The sequence below is a fragment of the Daphnia pulex genome, chromosome 3 (assembly GCF_021134715.1).
Source record: "Daphnia pulex isolate KAP4 chromosome 3, ASM2113471v1".
In the NCBI taxonomy this organism is placed as follows: Eukaryota; Metazoa; Arthropoda; class Branchiopoda; order Diplostraca; family Daphniidae; genus Daphnia; species Daphnia pulex.
The window spans coordinates 8,473,317-8,492,268 of NC_060019.1; the positions used below are offsets into that span (position 1 = coordinate 8,473,317).

Consider the following 18,952-nt stretch of genomic DNA (forward strand, 5'->3'; position numbering starts at 1 on the left):
CAAATGTTATTTGCTATCGATTTATTAACGATGGCTATTAGAAGAAAAGTGTCGTCTGCTTTCGTCATTTCAAGTTAAGATTTTACAAACAAAACGGAATGACAATATCGAAATTGAAAGGTAAATTTCAATTTTAAATGATAAATTAGTATATTGTTTAAGTCTGTTTATGTTTACAATCGATCTGGAAAGCAATCGTGTTGATTTGCGAAAACGTGGTCAACACAAAATTGTGTATTTCGTCCCTTTTTGCTTTTGCTTTTCAAGGTTCAAGTTAAAAACATTTGGTTATTTGGGAATCATTCAACAGTCTCAATTTTGAAACAGACATAAGTTGTTGGTTGGCAAATTAATTCAGTGTTGTTCCTGCAGAAAAAACACGATCATGTTGATAACACAACATTTTCAAATTTGTCCATGCAAGATTTTTAAAAAGCTGTTTTGTGCTTTAGTAGGCTATTAATTGTTGTAGTTTCAACAGTTTTAATTTGGAAATTTGTCATTGTTTGTCATTTTAAACAGCATTGGGAGTTTTCTTGGAGGAACAGCAATTGAATGATTTGACGACAAACTCATGTTTGTGCAATTTAAACTATGGGGACAATTTTAACACCAATAGCAAAGTGCCACTAGAAAATGTTACGACCTAGACGCTACATCTCCTAGTTACAGAAACCAAACAATAGGTCCACTTTCAGAGAGGCTACAAAAAAGTTATTATGAATCTTTTTGCCTTTGACGAACGCAAAGGCCAAGGGGACCAGCAAACTCGAGCCCACTTCTTCATCCACTGTGATCCAGTCGTCCGGGCCATTTAATGAAAAAAACGGGTGGAGCATATGATGAACAATATCCAGCGCGTTCTTTTGAGACACGACAGCTGCTGGGCAACTGTAATAGACAAAAACAAATTTCGGCCTCTCTTAACACTTTATGTACAGCAGCAGTCGATTCTTCATGTAGGTCATTAACCGTCCGTTCAACTTGTGTTCCCATTTTTCATAGCTAGATTACACACACACACACAGCATCTTTAAAAAACCCTGACATGTTGTAGGCGCAACTTGGCCTTTGGGCGAGGGTGTATATAATAGATCCCATCAAGTTATTCATGGATGATCGGGGGTGTTGAGCCTCGAAGAAATGTATGTTCATCTAAATAATTTTTTGTTGTATAAATCGACAGGGGGGAGAAAAAGAAGCTTTTCCCAGAGCTTATAGAAGTATCGGCAGCTTTAGTTCAAGAGTCCCTAGCAACGCTTTGATCGTCACGTGTGATCGCATTAGCAACAATGCGTGTCTGCGTGTGCACACGTCCATACGCCGAAGCCATTTAGACTTGGCGATCAGGTGGATTTTGGAGATTGCGGCGCAATCAGGCCGATGCATTATAGACAGGCGTCTGTTGCCAGGCGACGGGAGATGGGCCGTGCTGCACTTGGTGAAGATTGCCGATGGAAGCGGGAGCCAATATAATGGGGCGACAGGTCTTCAGGTGATGCTCTTTATCATCTGCCATCAGGACCACCTGCTGTCGTTCGTCATCGATTTGAAGAAAATGCAAATTTAACAGGAACCTTTCGATTCATTCAAGCTCCCGGAAGAAACTCATTGTCGAGGAATTCACGTTCGGTGTTATACGTTAGTGAATCGTCCGTGTGTAAAAGAGGTGGCATTCGGTACTTTTGATCCGCTTCTGTTGTACTACAATATTGCGACAATCGTTTCCTTTCAGTTTGTGACGCATTTCGTTCCATCCTTGAAATTGGATGATTCCGGTCCAGAATTTTTTTCGGCTTCCATCCAGTTGTTTTTCAAAATGTTGCGGCTTCCAGCCGACGGCGCCATCTTGTAAACAGAACCTTCACCGTGTGTTGCATCCAGTTTTTGAAATTTTTAATCACGAAATTATTTTACGGCGACAGGTAAAATTACAGGAGAACCACGGCATCTATTGGGAAATTTGGGAAAACGTGGGAAAGAAATCATTTCTGATGGCAGCCAGAAGATTGTGCGGATGATTAATCAAATTGCTTCCGAAGGTGTGTGCTGCAGTCGAAACGCTTAGAAAGGTAAGCATAGAGTCTTAGAGATTTGAAGGAAATAATTATTCTTTCATTTCCTGACCGAATGATTACAGTCCGCAGACCTTGTGAGGCGTGTGACGTGCATAACCTCACGCAACAATTTCCTTCCTGCCTTTCAAAGAAATCGATGACTAATGGATCGAACGAGTCATGAATTACAGGTAAGTTGCGCATCTTCGACATCCTATTCAACTTGTTGCGAATAATCTTACAGGACACGGACCGCAACCCCCAAAAAATAGAAATAAAAGGCCGGTTCGGTTTGTTTGATCAGTTCAGCCGCGTTGCCAATGGCAACCGATGGATAAACACAAAAGAGCCAGGGTCTGTGTATGTTTGTGTGTGGGTTTTCTCTCATTCTCTATTCATTTCCTCTCTTCACCAACGCCCTTTTCCTTACAACTGACCACCCCTTCTCTCTCTTCCTCATTCCATCAATCGGATTGTACAAGTGCGCAGCAGAGCAGTATGTATCTATCGATGGAATGCGGGTCTCGCGGTGGAATCCGGATCGTGGCAGATCATCACTGAGCCTCTCGTAGGCATCCGGAGAAGGAAGGATAGAGTATTATAATGCGCTTTTCAACCATTTGGCCGAAATCCCCCCTCTTTCACGTTTCTGCACACATCCAGACACCCTCGGGATAATTGGGAATGGGGCTGACAAGGCCAATAACCTGGCGTACGCGACTCAAGCAGGTCAACTGGTTTTATTCGGTTCCATACTGGATCCTCTTCTTCTTCTTCTTCTCTCCACTAGATGATGGGCCGTTGAGGTTAGCCGGAGCAAGGAATATAGCGCCCCAGGGTAGACCAGGTAACCTCGGCGTATACCTGTACACACACACACCTGGGAATGGGGTGGTGGGAGGTAGTCTCCTGTTCTCTTTCTCCCTCCTCCCCTCTTCTTCTACACACTTTGTGAGTGTGTGTCTCTCTCTCTTGCCCACCTTTCCGTGTGTACCTGGTGGTGGAAGGGAAAAAAGGAAAAGAGAGAAAAGGAAAGAAAAAAGAGCCACGTTGCCATCAAAAGCGAAAAGGTGTACAACAACGCAGTAGGATAGGATAGGAGAGAGAGAGAGAGAGAGTTTGTGTACTACAGTGTAACCAACACACACATACAGTCGACGCTGGGCCGGGCAAACAGTCGCCACGGGCTTGGAAAGTGCAACACTCGACCAAACATCACAGAGGAACTTCAGAGCTGACGGGCGGCGGGTTGTGTGTTGTTGTGTTCAGTGTCACTTTGTTTCGTCATCGTTCCACCCAACAAACGTGAGACATCAGTTTGACTTTTTTCGCAGTCGTCCGCAGTGTGAATTCGATAACCAAATAAAATATCAACAGGCCACATTGCGTCAAATCCTCCATTTTTTGGTGTACCTGGAACGCTGGCCATCTTGGACGCTACCAACAACCGGCGAAAATTCAAAAGCCAAGAAGTTTGTGCAAAAAAAAGGAAGAACCTTGGAGCTGGGCAACATTCTGGCGGTGGATCAGACTGGAACAACAAAAAACCCCCCCAACCAAAAGAAGACAAAAACTTTGAGCGAGAGGAAGTAAAACAAAACCGCAGAACAACCGACGAAGAATCGCATTTAAGGAGAGAGGGAGGTGCCACAACAATTCCCCTCCGCTCTGTGTGTGTGTGTGTGTGTTTATATTTCTGTTAGATAGGCACAGACAAGTCGTAGAGAATTCTCCAGACACAACACACATAGTCCGTGTGTGTGTATGCGCACCTCACACGATGTACACCGGATATTGCAGGTTGGCGCTGGATATTGAGACGGCCGCCAGTTATTCTAGCACCGGATTACCTACATGAACTCCTGCCGATTCGCTCCGAGGAATTTTTTTACCGTTTTTCTTTATTTTTGAAAAGAAAATAAAGTTGAATAAAGTTGTTGACTTTTTCCCCCCCATAGCCGCGCCCCTTTTCCACCCTCCTCCCAAATAAGGAATTTTAACCGTTTACAACGTTGCAAACGTGAAAAAGTTGAAGAAAAAACCCGCACCGGATTACAACTTTTGTCGACTTGTGTGTTGGTGTTGTTTGGGTTTAGTGTCGGATGTTGATCATCGCAAGATGAGCAAATGGAGAAGCGCAATTTGAGAGTGTCCGCCTTGGCTGAGGGATTAGCGGCCATCGGCTTGGTCCTGGCCATCATCACCGTCATATCTCCGTACTGGGGAAGATTTTCCAACGAAGGATCACCTAATAGTGGCGGTACGTTTCTTTTTCTCTATTTTTAATCATTTTCTTCCGGTTTGGACATTTTTTTTTCGTTTATGACATGTCGTGTTTGTGTGTCAAAAAGACCCACAACACCTCGCCCGGTGCTGTTGTTATCTACTCTGTTTTATTCACTGGCGCACGAAAAATGTTTTTTTTTTTTTTTTTAAGAAAGAAAAGAATTAAATCACACGGGTATTATCGGTGCTGTGGGATCCAACGGGCTCCAACTCTGAAAAAGCCAAGGGAAAGTCGAGAGAGAGAGAAAAGAGCTGCGAGGAAAATGGGGTCAGAAATGTTGTCTACCTTCTCCTGAAGAAAAAAAAAACTGTTGAGGTTCTTTGATATCTCCTCAAGAGCTGTTCCCCTTCTTCTTCTTCTTCTTCTACCTTTTGGGATATCTTTTTGCCTTGCAGCCTGACCACAGGGCATATGATAACTCAAGATTCCTTTTCTTCCCTTCTCTCTTTCGTTTTTCCTTTTTTTTACCTTCGCCATCTTTTCTTGAATTTTCTCAACCGGAGCGACAAACCAGAACAGTCTGTTGATTGGTTTGTCGTCCAAGGTAGTCGATAATACTCGTTATATATATATTAAAAGAATCTCAGCATACCAAGTTTGATTCCCCCATCAAGAGATTTTTTGACCGTTTGACCGTCAGAGGTTCAAAGCACTATTGATAGGTAAATGTCTTGTTCTCGACAAACCAGTTAGTTATTATCTTTTAGGTTGTAGACGTGCTTTTCATCTTAAAAAGACAAGAAAAAAGAGTATCATGGCCTCTCAATCCTTTTTTTTTAATGGGCCTGGCAATGAACTTAACGGGAAAACAACTCCGTCTACCGTGTTGAATTTGATTACAAAAGTCGAAGACGCTTCATTTCGTTTTTTTACAGCTTTTTTTTTGTTTTCTCGACTGTACACTGTACTGGGGAAGGTTAGGTTCTGTAACGGTGTCAACTCAAGTCACACAATCCGGGGATGAACGGAGTGAAACGGTCCGTGAGGAGCATCCGGAAAGAGGGTCTCCTCCTAACTAACAATGATAACAAAAATAACTACAATTGGATAGAGAGGGGGGGGGGGAGATATGATGGGCGGGTGATGTGATGAATTTACTGCACGTACATATCGCGATCCGACAATATAATAAATGGGCAACATTTATATTCTTCCAGCCGGCTCCTCTCTCGTTCGCATTTTATTTTTTAGTTGACAGCGGAAATGGCTTCCATCCTAGGCCTTTTCTCCTCCCTCTTTCCCCCCCTTGTGAAAGACACTACTCTCTAACATATTCCATTGTGATCCAGACATCCGATTACATTCTCCAGTAGCTTTCTTTCTCCGGAATAACTAAACAGCTGGCCATGATTTTTCTCTCGACAAGTGCTGGTCCCTTTCCACACGTTTTGGTTGGTGCGTTCAATGTCTGTCTGTTTTGTCTGTGGCAGAGTCGAAACTGATTGGTCGGCCGTTTTCACATCCGCCACATTCGACGACAGTTTGCGCGAGTTGGACATACAAAAAAAATAAAATAAATGTTGTTGAATGATCACGCTGGCGTGAAGCGTCGTGACCGAATTTCCACTAGAAAGTCCGTCACAAAATCTCGGCAGCGACGCCTCAAGGGCTTTTCAGTCTTCTTCTCTCTTTTGCCCTCTATAATTATTCGTTACATTCCAACAGCGCCATCCCCCATTGATTGATGATTTTAAAATTTTTCTGCCTGTTGGATAGTTTCACGTCCGCAAGGCGTTGTTGCGGTCGTTCATTTCGTTATTTTCTTTAATTCGCCAGCGCACGATGTTTTGTTGTTTTATTCCGAGAATTGAGATCACGAGATTCGGGAGTCATTTCGTGCGTACAAGAATCACGGGTCATTTTCTCGTACTGTCGGGTTTTTTTTGTGGCCGTTCAATTTCGTATGCAAAAGGGCGAGGTGAAATTTAGAAAAAAAAAAGGCGCGGAACCGGATCAATCTCGTTTGTCGCCCGTTTCGTGACGCTCCGTTGCACTAAGCAGATTCCGTCGCCAACGAGTTTGGGAAACGTCAGCTGTTCTGCTGTGTAACGGCAGCAGAAAACGGTGAAAGCTTCCAAAATGGGTTCAAGGGGAAATTTAAAAAAAAATGTTTTCTTCAATTATTTGAGACTGTTTCTAAATTATGCTGTTGTTGTCGAGCCCGGAAACGGCGGAGCTCGTGTCCAGAATTCATTATTCGTTTGTGTTTTTTCTTATTTTTTGAAGAGAGAAACATATAGTCAGTAGAGCGTCTCTCAGATCGATCACCTGACCATTTCTGTCTGTTCTTTTTTTACATTTTAGAATTTGTTTATGCCGAGACCCGCCGGTAAGAGAATATTTCAACTGTCAACTGCTTTTTTTCTGTGGAATTTCTAGGGTGTTTTTTGTTTCTTTTTACCGTCAAAATTCAAATTGATTTTGATTTAACCACGCGCATTTCTTTGGCTCAATACTTTTTTAAGAAGGTTCGGTTTGTTGGCCTGATTATACAAAAGCACGTGCGCTAGCTGCTGCTTAAAGCATCACATGTCACTCTTAAATGTGGCCATTGTAACCTGGGCTATTTAGAGAGCAAACAATGGACTAAGGTTGTTTTCCCCAGTTTCTACTCACTTCAATATTTTATTTCATCGTACCTGACGAGTCCTTTGCAAAGGTGTTTGTTGTTATAGGAGCCCAAACTGAAATCTCCCTTGGGAAAATAATCGACAGGTGTTGAATCTGCACCTAAACTTCCATTATTGAATTTAAGAAAAATAGCCCAGGAATTTCTATCGTCGACAAATCCCACCGATTGTTTCTCAAAATACCCCGCCGTGTCAATAGAAAAAGAGGATATGAATGTTGGGGGTCTTTGTGGACGATTATTTTTGTATTATTTTCCCCGATCGATTAAATTTCCTTTGTGTCTGTCCACAACACAATTTCGCATCGATTTCCTGTTTGGAAAGAATTCGCATTCCCTTAGCGATAAGGAACTAGCAACCACCTTTTGGGCGTTCACCTTGCCGATGGGGTGTGGTTTTCCCTTCGCTTGAGACACACACACTACGGGGGGTTTTGCCCAGTCTATTGAATAATCAATTCTCGCTGACAGTCCAAAAACCTCAATACGAAATCGACCTGTAAATCTATCGAATGAATTTCCTTATTCGCCATAAAGAAAAATTTAATTCAAACGGGAATTTTTCCTCGATAAAAAATGTCTAATCTTTTCTTTTCACGATTATTATTTCTCGCTGCCAAACGACGACACTAAAAACCGACGGATGGATATTCATTTTCGCCGGGTAATTTTTCTTACTGTAGGGTAGTGTTTCACGCGTTTGCGATACCTCGGTGAACGTTACGTGACGACAGTCAAAACTGCATGACTCGTTCAACTGTTTTTGATGTGAGCCGTTTTGATTTCACTTTTCTCTCTCTCGCACTTTTATTACTTTTGATTGAGACTGCCAAATTGGATGCATGTCAAAAAAGCCCACCCAGAAACGTCGAAACAAATGAATGGTTGAAAACAATGGGCCCATTTCTTATTATTATTCATTATTTTTTTGTTTTGTTTCTCTTCTCAGATCTGGTTACTGGCTATTTCGGATTGTGGACGATCTGCAAAGACCTGCCCCAGGGGCGTTCCTTCTGTGGCTTGAATATCACTGCTTTTAACCTGTCAAGTAAAATGTTGATGCCCATGTCAGATTTCCGTTGCAGTCATTCTCACCGGCTTATTGTTCTTTCAGCATGGACATTTATTGCCGGAGTCATTGCTGTTGTCAGCGTCATCTCCCTCGGTCTGGCTGCCCTGCTGGGCGTCTGTCTCCTACTGATGCTCAAAACCCAGGAGCGCGTCTGTCTGCCTTATCGACCGGCCGTTGTGGCCCGTCTCGTCCTCTCGGCACTCGCAGGTATAGACAAGACAACCAAGTTGATTGATTATTTGATCCTTTTTCTATACCTGCTGACCATTTGACTTTTTGTTTCATCCGCCTCAGCTCTCATGTCGACTACAGCCATAGCATTGGCCAGCATCCGGACAGACGAGAGACTACCTTACGGCTTGAGTCGAGGATGGACCTTCTACCTGCAGATGCTGGTCATCGCATCCGAAGTCCTCCTGACGCTGGCCTCCACCTACGATTTGATGCTGAGTCGACGGCTGGGCGGCGATCCCACATTTTACAGCCGCGATCCTTCAGGCTCCGGCGCTCTCACCTACTCCAATCCCAGTTTCAAGGACGATTCCGGCCGTCCCAGCGGAGTGGGTGGCGGGCGACCAGGAAGCGGAATGGGCGGAGGGCGGCCGGGAAGTAGCAACGGTTCCTCGACTAGTAACAGTAGCATCAACACCATCGTCTCGGCCAGCTCCGTCCGATCGGCACCCAATGGCAAACAGGTCAGCACCAACGGGGCCCGAATGCACAACTCGCACAATAAAACTTCCTCCTCAGGCAAGAGCCCTTCTTCCGGCAGAGCGTCACCTAAACGGCCAAGTACTATTGATTTTCAATTGATCCTTGATTGTATTACTAATCGACTCATTTGTTCATTTACAGCCACGGGACGATTGGCGAACGGTGCGATGATCCGCGCGGCGGCCGGCCGTGGGAGCCAACGAAGTCGGTCAAGTGGACACAACAGTTCAAGATCGAAACCGACCATAGCCTTAACGGCCTCCAGTGCCCATCCGTACTCGATGGGAGGAGCTGACGGGCGATCACCCGACAGCGTCGATCACGGCAGCACGTCGAGCATTTTAAATGGATCATTCGGCTCGATCGAGAGTTCCAGCTACGGCACGACCAGTTCCATCATCTCCACGAGTTCCATCTCGTCCAACCCGATGGCTCTGTCACCCCGCAAATCTTCGCTCAAGAAGCCCAGACCGCGCAATGAGGTCCCGGCCTCTCCAGTGCCGGAAGGAAGCGAAACAGGTAGCATCTTGGGATTCCAGAATCCGGGCTTTGGCGAAAACCGGCCCGGAAGCATCAAACGGGTCCGCATAGCCTCGCAGAGCACCGATGTTTAAAACAAAACAAAACTGTGTCTACACATGTGTACGCCATTCGCATCGTTTTGGATGGATCGTGGACTATTTAGATAACTTTTTTCAACGCATGCGACTTTTGACAGGATCAACTTGTGTTTGAGAGCATTTAACGGTTTGAAATGGAGCCAAGCTCATCTTGAATGGATACACAAATGTTCAGTTGTTTCTGTCGGTCGTTCCAAAGAGCGCGATCGAAAAAGGCGAGACGTTCAAGTAAAAATCAAGATCAAACAAACAATCGTTTCAAAAGTATTTCAAAGAAAAATCTCTCTCGCACACATATACCTTTTTTTTTGTGACGAAGAAAACATTGCGACTGCATTCAAACCTATGGTATCTTCCGTCCGTGTGTGTGATACTAACCGGTGTGTAGTAAGACTTGCGTTTTCTCGTTTAGGAAAAAACAACAACCTTTTTATATTATCTGACCTTTCATTTTGAACACCCTCCGTTTTGGAAATGAATCCATTCCGGCGGCAAGCCCATTCCCGCTTTTCTCTCAAATTTTGACAAAATAACATTTGCGGATCAATCTTGTTTTTTTTACATTCGAATGAGTAGCTACCATAAAAATCAAGCCAATTTCTTCTTATTGACTAGAGGAGTGGATACGTGTAATATATTTAAAAAATTTGTGTCGTGTGTCTGTTTCAAAGTGCAGGTGCCAACGCCAATGTTGCTTTTAGGAACCTGAAGCTTGGTATACTAAGGCGGTAAAATCAATAATTGGGATTTTGGAAACAACCGATATAAAGTGTGTGTTTTTTTTTTTTGAATTATTTACTTGCGAATTTAAGTTTTCGATTGTTTCTGTGGTTGTGAAAAAGACTCGCCCATTGTTCTCGTTATTTTCTTTTCCGTTTCGTTAACTTGTACTATCGCTACGTGACATTTGGCTTCGAAAATCATTAAAGCTAATGCACAAAGTCGAAAATGAAAAGCAGGTTTCTCTCTCTATCTCTCTCTCTTTCTCTCTCTCTCCTTTTTTAAACTTTCATACTTCAAACAAAAAATTCCAATTTATTCGAATCTTAATTAAATGAATGCTGTACCCGACTGTGGAATAAAAGTGCACACTTTGTTCTCCCAAATGACTGTACGAATCGATTATATTGTTTTGGTTGCGCACAATGAATTATAGATCAATGTTTCTTCAGAATGGGTCATCCCCACTTGCAATTCTTTTCGTGTGTAAGTATTTTCAGGGTTGATCGAGTGATGGACCTGTTTCACGTAAACGGAATCAAAGAACGGTACTCGTGGGAACGTTTAAAATGTTAATTTACCTGAGGTAATGGTTATGAAGCCCGGACGGATAAAGGACAAGTATCAAATGCATTTCCGATATTAAGGCATGTAGAGAATAATATTCAAAATTCATGAAGACTTCCTTGGAATCGTGAGACGCATCTTCTGAATCTAAACGTTTAAAAGTTCAAGATTACAGAATTTGTTGTAAAAATAAGAAAAATGTTAACCAACCGGATTGGGTGGCACTGGGTAAGTTGATCATGGTTCCGACAATTGTTTTGTAAAATGTTCGCAGTATATCTCGCTTTCGAACAGCGGTTAAGTGCGAATGAGCATCCCCGCTCGTTGAATGCGGAGAAAGTGAGCTGAGTGATCGCCGCTTCTCCGTATTAACCACCAAGTAACTAGAAATGGCCCAACACAACAATATTCAAAGTTCTGCAACAAGAAATGAGCTGCAAATATACTCACGAAAGAACATTCTTATCCAAAGTAATATCGAGGGGAATGTTGGCTGGATAACACGACTCGGCTGACTTGAGAAGGGCAAACGCGGTCCTCCAGAACCGTTTCACTTCCTTTTCCAAGTCGGCAAGAGAAGGTGTTGGTCCACAAAGTAGGCAGACGTCAGAATTCTGAGTCAATTTCCATTGCACCAGGCGAAAAGGTATTTTGGGACTTCTCACGGGAAGGTAAATCGGAATGTCGATTCCAGTGTCGTACCTTTCGTTCGACAAGAGTAACTGGATCTGCAACAATTCAACACTGTCGAGAGTCCACCAATTTGGTGTCGCTGCTGCAACTTTGCCGCTGACTCGTAGACAACCAAACACCGTGCCAACACTCTCAGCAAAACAGTTTAGAATGCCCTAAAATAATAAAACATAAATGTACTATTGATTGAATCTTTGTGCATGCATTTAATTACCTCAAATGTTGATCGCTCAGTGCAGCAAAGTACATCTGTGTAATTGGTCAAGTCACAAAAGTCCTCCAAATCTTCTTTAGGGCTCAATCCATCAAGGATTGTATCAATCAGAGGGTAACACACCTACATCGGGGGAGAGATTTCTTTAAAATTAACAAAAAATTGCGATTATTTGTAAGATCAATGTATAACCTTTAGATCTTTCTTCAGTCTTTCAATGTTTTTTACACTGACCAATTCTTCTAAACCTAAGTAAAATACCATTGTGTGGGAAACAAGGTCAAGGATGTGTTTTAAATGCACAGTAGATAGGGACGAGTCAGTTGCGACTATACAGAGCATAAAAGTATCATGATATTCCTTCCAGACAACAAATGTATTTTCTGAGCAAGTGTTTTCAAGCTCAGCTCCTTGAGTTTTTGTGTAAGTGTAAACACCTGTTGGGTGGAAAAGAAAGAAATTTAGGAAATTAATGTAAATCATATTAGTACATTAGAAATAATTAACAAACCGTTCAAGCTGGCCACCAATGGGAAAGGTAGCTGTAAAGTAAAGACATGGATTTTAGATCAAATATCATGAGGTAGAAATAATATATGAAGCAATTACAGATGGAATGTCCCCTTTCCTCCTTATAAACAAGGGCAGTCCACTTAACGATTGACAAGTTAAATAAGCCGCCATTTTCCGACTTTGGCACTAGTTTAAGATTGTTGTCGATTGTTTTTTTGTTTATAAAAAAACCCAGAAGAATTGCCCTTGGACTTTCCTTCAAGGTTTCAGCAACCGAGTTGCTGAACCTTTTTTGGAATTTTCTGTTATGTGTTATCGTTCATTACTAAAAAAAAAAAGAATACAAGTTATTTGCAATTTTTTTACTGAATTCCATGAGTACTTATAGAATTGGGGCAAAAATGGATCAATTTCATGTGAAGGTCAAACAGTAGGTTGAATGGGTGTTATTATTAGCCTAGGGCTCCCTGGTGGATCAAATAGATGTTGCGTAGTCTGCTACTATCCTATCACCACCAGCAGACGCAGAAGGAACTGGGACTCGATCTCGATCGGTTGTGGCAGGTGTGAAATGAAATTGTGAACTGTTGTCTTGTTTGAATTTGGTTGAGAAATGGAATTCCCTTACACCAGCAAAAATAAAATGAGGTCCCGAAGTGGTTCGGGAGTTCGATTGGAGTATTACCAACGACTTGTGTACAAAACAATTTTGAGATATCAAGTAAGAACATTTTTAATTGAATCCTGTCAATCTCTTGTTCCACTGCTATTCATGACTAAATTACTGTATTTTTTTTCTTTTAGAATCCAGTAACTGGGTTGCTTCCAGCTTCTCCTACAAATGAACACGCCTGGATTAGGGATAATGTATATAGTATTCTTGCAGTGTGGGCGCTTTCAATGGCCTACAAAAAGTATACAGATATGGATGAAGACAAAGCAAAAACCTATGAGCTTGAGCAGCGATGTGTGAAACTTATGAGAGGGCTGCTCATGTCCATGATGCAACAGAAAGATAAACTAGAAAAATTTAAAGTCTCACAAAATCCTCTTGACTCACTTCATGCCAAATATAGCTCATCCACAGGGGCAACAGTTGTAACTGTAAGTTTCACACTACAATTTCCCAAGTACCCTTTCTTCAGTATTTTTTATTTGTTTCAATTAGGATGCTGGTTGGGGACACTTGCAAATTGATGCCATTTCCTTATATTTGCTTATCCTGTCACAAATGACTGCTTCAGGTCTGTAACTAGATAGTACAAACTGAGATATATCAAATGTCATTTGCCAGTAATATTTATGTTTCTGTAGGTCTTCAGATTGTATTTAACTTGGATGAAGTTTCTTTTGTTCAGAATCTTGTGTTTTATATTGAATCTTCTTATTGTGTTCCGGTATGCCAATTTTGTAATGGTTTTTTCTGTTATATGTTTCCATTTTAATCTTTGACTTGTTGAATAGGATTATGGTATATGGGAACGAGGCGACAAAACAAACCATGGTCTCCCAGAACTTAATGCCAGTTCCATTGGTGAGGAACATTAATTTACGATGTGTAAGCTGCGTATTTATACTTACGAATTTATTTGTGGTTTAGGAATGGCTAAAGCTGCGCTGGAAGCAGTTAATGAACTCGATTTATTTGGTGCGCGAGGTGGTCCGACATCTGTTATCCATGTTTTGGCTGACGAAGCGCAAAAATGTCAAGCGGTGTTGCTGGTAAAATTTCAACACACTCTTGTTTTCTATCTTGGAAGCAGCTACGTTTTCAACAAAACGACATAATTTTGTTCTATTTCAGTCAATGCTCCCCCGTGAATCGAATTCAAAAGAAGTGGACGCAGCTTTGTTATCCGTCATAGGATTTCCTGCATTTGCTGTTGATGATCCAGAATTGATCAAACTAACTCGAACAACCATTCAAGAAAAACTTCAAGGACGATACGGTTTCAAGAGGTTTTTGCGTGATGGATACAAAACTCCAAAAGAGGTTCCATCGAAAGTTTATCTATTTCTGAAAGTTCATAACACGTATTTGTCTTTTCAGGACCCGAATAGGTTATATTATGAGCCTTTCGAATTAAGAGTTTTCGAAAATATTGAATGTGAGTGGCCGCTATTTTTCTGCCTTTCGATGCTCGACTTCCTTTTTCAAGGAGATAAAGAGGCCGTAGAAGAATATTCGGAGGCACTTGAAGAAGTTAGAATGACTCAGTATTCATGACATGTTTGAATTTCGTATTTAACATACCCTGACTTCCAATTTAGATCGTAATCAAAACTGAAGATGGGCTAAAGTTTGTTCCCGAACTTTATGCCGTTTCAGCAGAAACTGTTAATGAAGAGTATAAATGTCCGGGTAGTCAGGACAGAGTAGCCGTTGGCAGAGTTCCTTTCATGTGGGCTCAATCCCTGTACATAGTTGCTCAATTATTGAAAGAGGTGAGATTTGTTTACACTGCTTTAAATTGCTGAAAACTATATCCTTTTGTTTCAAAACAGAATTTCATAGCTCCCGGGGAGCTTGATCCGTTGAACCGTCGATTAGGTTCACAGAAAAAACCGGATGTGGTAGTCCAAGTTGTTATTCTTGCGGAAGACGCTTCTATACAGGAAAAGCTGAATCACTATGACATTCAAGTACAAACTGTACAGGAATGCGCACCAATTGAAGTCCAACCCGCACGCGTACTTTCTCACCTGTACACGTATCTCGGTAAATCTAAAATTGAAGTCTATTCAATATAATTTGACGTGAACAATTTCATTTTACAGGTCAAAATAAGAAACTCAATTTGTCTGGACGCAGATCTCGAGACGTTGGCATTCTTAGTACCAGCAAACTCTATGCGCTACAGGATCGCATATTTGCTTTTACACCGCAGGTCAGCATCCGATTATTTGAAATTACGATTCTTTATTAACACTGTTTTTTTATCATATTTAGCTTACCGATCAAGATCACTTTTACGTCGCAGTTGACTATGAACTGATGATTGATACGTTTAAAAATGAGCTGTATTTCTTGAAGTCCTCTTGGCAAAATATGTTGGGGAGACCAGTTGTTGTCGTTGTTATTCGTCAAGTACAACTTGGTAATCGCTCAAGTTAAATCTGTTAGAATTGTTCTTTAAATTCACCTTTGTAATTTTAGATCAAGGGAAAATACCTGTTGCTATGGTCACCACTTTGAAAAAGCTTAAAAGCGGTTACATAAACGGCACTAGGTAAATCAATTGTGATTGTATTTTTTTTCGCTTTTGATTTTCAATTCTTTTTTTTTTTTCAGAGTTGCTCTCGGAAATTTGTGTGATTTTCTCAACACATCATGTATAACTAATTTGAGCTTCTTGGGAAGTTCAGAGGAAGGCATGCCTGATCGTAAGACTTCATCAATTAACCAATTTCAAGTTTCAAAAGGTTATATTATGCTTAATCTTTTAAAGGTTTGAACTCGAAAGTGATGCAATATTTGGAGGATCACCTTCACAAGACATTTGTGCCGCGTACAGGGTTCATTCATCACTCAACCCAGCGTTTGCGAAAAAAGAATGTGGTATTTAACCAAAACCCCAAGAGAAAACTGTCATACCGAGGGTCTATCCGGCGGACTCGATGCATTCAATTTGAGAATCTAGAAGTTCCTTTCACTAAAGGTGAATTTATACGACGGAAGGTTTTTTGGGATTGCGGGAGTTTAATGTTTCTGTTTATTTTTTAAAGAACTACCGAGCATAGCGTCTTCTAGAGCTGCCTCTCCAGGTCTGTCCGTATCGCCTGAAACTGAGGGGGGCAGTGTGATGTCAGCAGAACCCCGATCACCTTCTCCTAAAGACGAGGAAACATGGGTTATGTTTACTCGTCATCGCACGTATTCTGATGCACAGTATGAGAATACAGAGGTAATCTTGCCATCTTTTACTTTCTTAATCCTATTAGCTCATTATATTCAATGTCATTGCTAACAGGTTGACGAGTTATTGCATATGCTGAAAGATTCGGAAAGTCTTGATGAACAAGGCGACATTCTTCATTTCCTTGTTATTGAAAAAGGCATAGACTATATGACGGGAAAGATGGAAGATGGAACTCCCATAAGAGTAAAAGATCTTCTTAAAGATCTTTACGAAAAATCGTGCCGCCAGAAAAAATGGGGACTCGTTCGACATACAGCAGGTATGCTTGGCAAGAGAGTTGAAGACCTTGCAAAAGCAGTGACAGATTTGCTGGTACATCAAAAGCAAGTCACTGTGGGAATGCCACCATACAATGAACGAACAATTACAGCGCCATTACCCAATTCCGAATTGAGACACTTAATCCACCAGGTATGTCACAGATTTTGCGATAAATTTTTTTCCCCTCTGCAAAGTCTGCATTTATAACTTTACACCTTATATTATTTAGGCTTACGGAGATGATGACAGTTGTGCCATGTTGACACAAGAACTGGTTCTTTACTTAGCCATGTTTGTGCGAACAGAGCCTTCTCTCTTTCTCGAAATGCTTCGCCTACGAGTTGGTCTCATCATTCGTGTGATGGCTTCTGAGTTGTCACGTAGCGTAAAATGCGATAGTGACGAAGCAACGGAGCACCTTCTTAACTTATCTCCGTTTGAAATGAAGAATTTATTGTACCACATTCTCAGCGGAAAAGAATTTAACATGGTAACAAGCGGCGTCAGTGGAAATTTCTCTGTTCTAAGCAACAAGTTAAGCAGGGTATGGAACGTTTTTAAATAGCCGAAACATCTAATAGATATGCTAATGAATCTGTACTTCCTGGCGTCATTTTCAGGTGAGCCGACGAAGTCAAATCGGAACTCTTTTGGGTCGTGGCTCTACGTCTACTCCAGATAATGAACCAGAGAATGCAGAACCGGATCGTCAAGGACAATGGATTCGTCGCCGCCGCTTAGACGGTGCACTTAACCGCGTTCCTCGTGGGTTTTACTCGCGGATTTGGCTGTTGTTGGAGAGATGTCCAGGAATTATAATCGAAGGCAAACTCTTATCGCAAACGCTCACCCAAGAGATGACGTCGGGTGAACTGAAATTCGCCCTGCAAGTGGAAACAGTCTTGAATGCCATTCCCCAACCTGAATATCGACAGCTTATGGTCGAAGCGATGATGGTTTACTCGCTGCTCGCTGAATACAACTCAGTGCCTACACTGGGGCAGACGTTGTGTGTTGAAAGGTTGGTTCACGCGGCTAACAAAATATTTCTGGATGATCAAATGCAAATTCAAGGAGATGCAACTCTTTGCTGCGCTAAGCCGAAGGAGCAGCGTGAATTAACGCCAACTGGAACACTTTTGTGTGGAGGAGCAGCTTATGTTTGTCAACATTTTTATGACAGCGCTCCTAGTGGCTGTTATGGAACCATGACTTATTTGATTCGAGCTTTAGCAACCATCTTAGACTGTTTCCCTATTGAAGGAGAGATAGACTGTGCCGTTTCTTAGGTAAGCATGATTTCGAGTGGAAAATTGCCAATTCCTCTTACTTAAGTGTGTCACAGTTGTGTAGACTTCTTAGTAGAGCTCTTGTTGTTTCCCGTCCTGATGTTTCGGTATTCGGTTCACAGTGCATTGTTTTGTTCATTGGATATTTGCCACGTGTGGCAAATTATTGGTCTGATTTTATTTTGCAATCATCTCAGATATTGCATACTTAAATAGTTAAATTTCAATTAAACTTGAACTCAGTTATGTTTGCATTGCACTAAAAATTGGAATATGTATGAGTAATCTAAAAATTACTCAGATATAATTGTCAAAAGTCCAAAACTAAAACCACACCACCTAGATAGTGCAGTTTTTCCACAAACAAAAATAGAAGAAAGAAATGTTACATTATTGTGTTGGTATTTCATTAACGAAGACTGTGTATACTAAATCTGGCAATTACACTGATTTGTTAAATTTGAAAGGATTCCAAGAAGACTTGGGAGTAGGAGGAACTGATTTTTCTTCTTGTTCTGCTATCAGTTGTTGAATGAACTCTTCTCTAAATTTTATTTTCAAAGGTTGTTTTACAGCTGGTGCCTTGACTTCTCGTTGTTCTGATTCACCCAACTTTTCAAGTGCTTCTTGTATTGTAAGTCCATACCATTCCGCTTCCTCTAAGGGTATTATGTGCTTCTGATATTTTTGTAACAACTCTTCCCTCTTAACAGCATTATTTGGCAAAAAATCTTTTTTGGCCAGTGCAAGTAATAGTGATCTCTTCAATTTGACCCCTAGGTTAGACTTCAAATCTTGAGGAGGTGTCTAGAGAAAGAAAATAGCCATGATGCAAGCATAAAATAAGCCAGGTATGTTATGAACTTACTTCTAGTATGTAACTGTCGAAGCCATAATGTTGGTCAACAAGACGAAGTGTTCTAGGAGTAACTGTTATTTCCATGTGCTTGTCCAGTATTTCACTGTAAAGGACTGATTTGATGAGAGAAGGAAACCAAAAATGTGGTGCCCTTCTCCGAAGTGGGTTCCTTTTCTGGAATCCCCGAACTAAAGCTTCACCTCCCCACAAGCCATCCTCAAATTCTTTTGGATAGGTAAGTGGAATTGGTTTATTTTGAATAACTTTCCTAAAATAAAAATTATTAATCTATATTAATCAAAAGGAGACATGCTTAAGCTACAGTTGCAACTTACACTTCTCCCGTTTCAGGATTTCGTTTCCATTTTCCTTCCTCGGGTACGTAATGGACAGGAGCTTGGGGACCCCATCTCCATTCTTTGTAGAATTTCTGATAGAAAACAGGAAATCGGTTTAAAAAAGATCTAGATTTAACGGCCGACATTCCCTTGATTGAATTTTAAGTGGTATCCTAATTTTCTTGCCACTCAACTAAAG

General features: G+C 41.5%; 4 protein-coding genes across 8 annotated transcripts; 2 read left to right on the forward strand and 2 right to left on the reverse strand.

The window, feature by feature from the left end:
* Window positions 1-55: 55 nt before the first annotated feature.
* LOC124191110 lies at window positions 56-10,485 on the forward strand. Of its 4 annotated transcripts, none has more exons than XM_046584114.1 (8): window positions 56-120; window positions 1,926-2,072; window positions 2,141-2,248; window positions 4,154-4,317; window positions 7,923-8,021; window positions 8,088-8,252; window positions 8,340-8,837; window positions 8,901-10,485. In XM_046584114.1, exons 4-8 carry the CDS (start codon window positions 4,185-4,187, stop codon window positions 9,371-9,373), a joined length of 1,368 nt encoding a protein of 455 aa, XP_046440070.1. In that variant the 5' UTR covers window positions 56-120; window positions 1,926-2,072; window positions 2,141-2,248; window positions 4,154-4,184; the 3' UTR covers window positions 9,374-10,485. The 4 variants fall into 4 exon arrangements, with proteins under 4 accessions (XP_046440070.1, XP_046440072.1, XP_046440071.1 ...); XM_046584115.1 differs by lacking the exon at window positions 56-120 and adding an exon at window positions 1,187-1,851; XM_046584116.1 differs by lacking the exon at window positions 7,923-8,021 and having other exon boundaries at window positions 2,141-4,317.
* On the reverse strand, window positions 10,486-12,360 carry LOC124191111 (protein fuzzy homolog). The gene is made up of 8 exons (XM_046584117.1): window positions 12,183-12,360; window positions 12,085-12,115; window positions 11,766-12,010; window positions 11,574-11,696; window positions 11,117-11,514; window positions 10,877-11,049; window positions 10,681-10,813; window positions 10,486-10,618 (listed from the first exon to the last, which is right to left on the reverse strand). The coding sequence occupies exons 1-8, from the start codon at window positions 12,255-12,257 to the stop codon at window positions 10,558-10,560; spliced, it is 1,239 nt and encodes a 412-aa protein (XP_046440073.1). The 5' UTR covers window positions 12,258-12,360; the 3' UTR covers window positions 10,486-10,557.
* A 222-nt stretch (window positions 12,361-12,582) lies between these two features.
* Window positions 12,583-18,022, forward strand: LOC124191109 (probable phosphorylase b kinase regulatory subunit alpha). 2 transcript variants are annotated; one of them, XM_046584111.1, is made up of 19 exons: window positions 12,583-12,807; window positions 12,891-13,190; window positions 13,255-13,330; window positions 13,401-13,483; window positions 13,551-13,620; window positions 13,687-13,808; window positions 13,891-14,079; window positions 14,137-14,289; window positions 14,358-14,531; window positions 14,592-14,805; window positions 14,865-14,974; window positions 15,037-15,184; window positions 15,244-15,316; window positions 15,379-15,470; window positions 15,536-15,734; window positions 15,808-15,991; window positions 16,058-16,417; window positions 16,497-16,811; window positions 16,888-18,022. In XM_046584111.1, the coding sequence occupies exons 1-19, from the start codon at window positions 12,700-12,702 to the stop codon at window positions 17,554-17,556; spliced, it is 3,639 nt and encodes a 1,212-aa protein (XP_046440067.1). In that variant the 5' UTR covers window positions 12,583-12,699; the 3' UTR covers window positions 17,557-18,022. The 2 variants fall into 2 exon arrangements, with proteins under 2 accessions (XP_046440067.1, XP_046440066.1); XM_046584110.1 differs by having other exon boundaries at window positions 12,584-12,807; window positions 15,536-15,745; window positions 15,813-15,991.
* Window positions 17,961-18,899, reverse strand: LOC124191115 (39S ribosomal protein L28, mitochondrial-like). Its single transcript, XM_046584123.1, has 3 exons — window positions 18,751-18,899; window positions 18,425-18,683; window positions 17,961-18,363 (listed from the first exon to the last, which is right to left on the reverse strand). Exons 1-3 carry the CDS (start codon window positions 18,897-18,899, stop codon window positions 17,998-18,000), a joined length of 774 nt encoding a protein of 257 aa, XP_046440079.1. The 3' UTR covers window positions 17,961-17,997.
* Window positions 18,900-18,952: the final 53 nt, after the last annotated feature.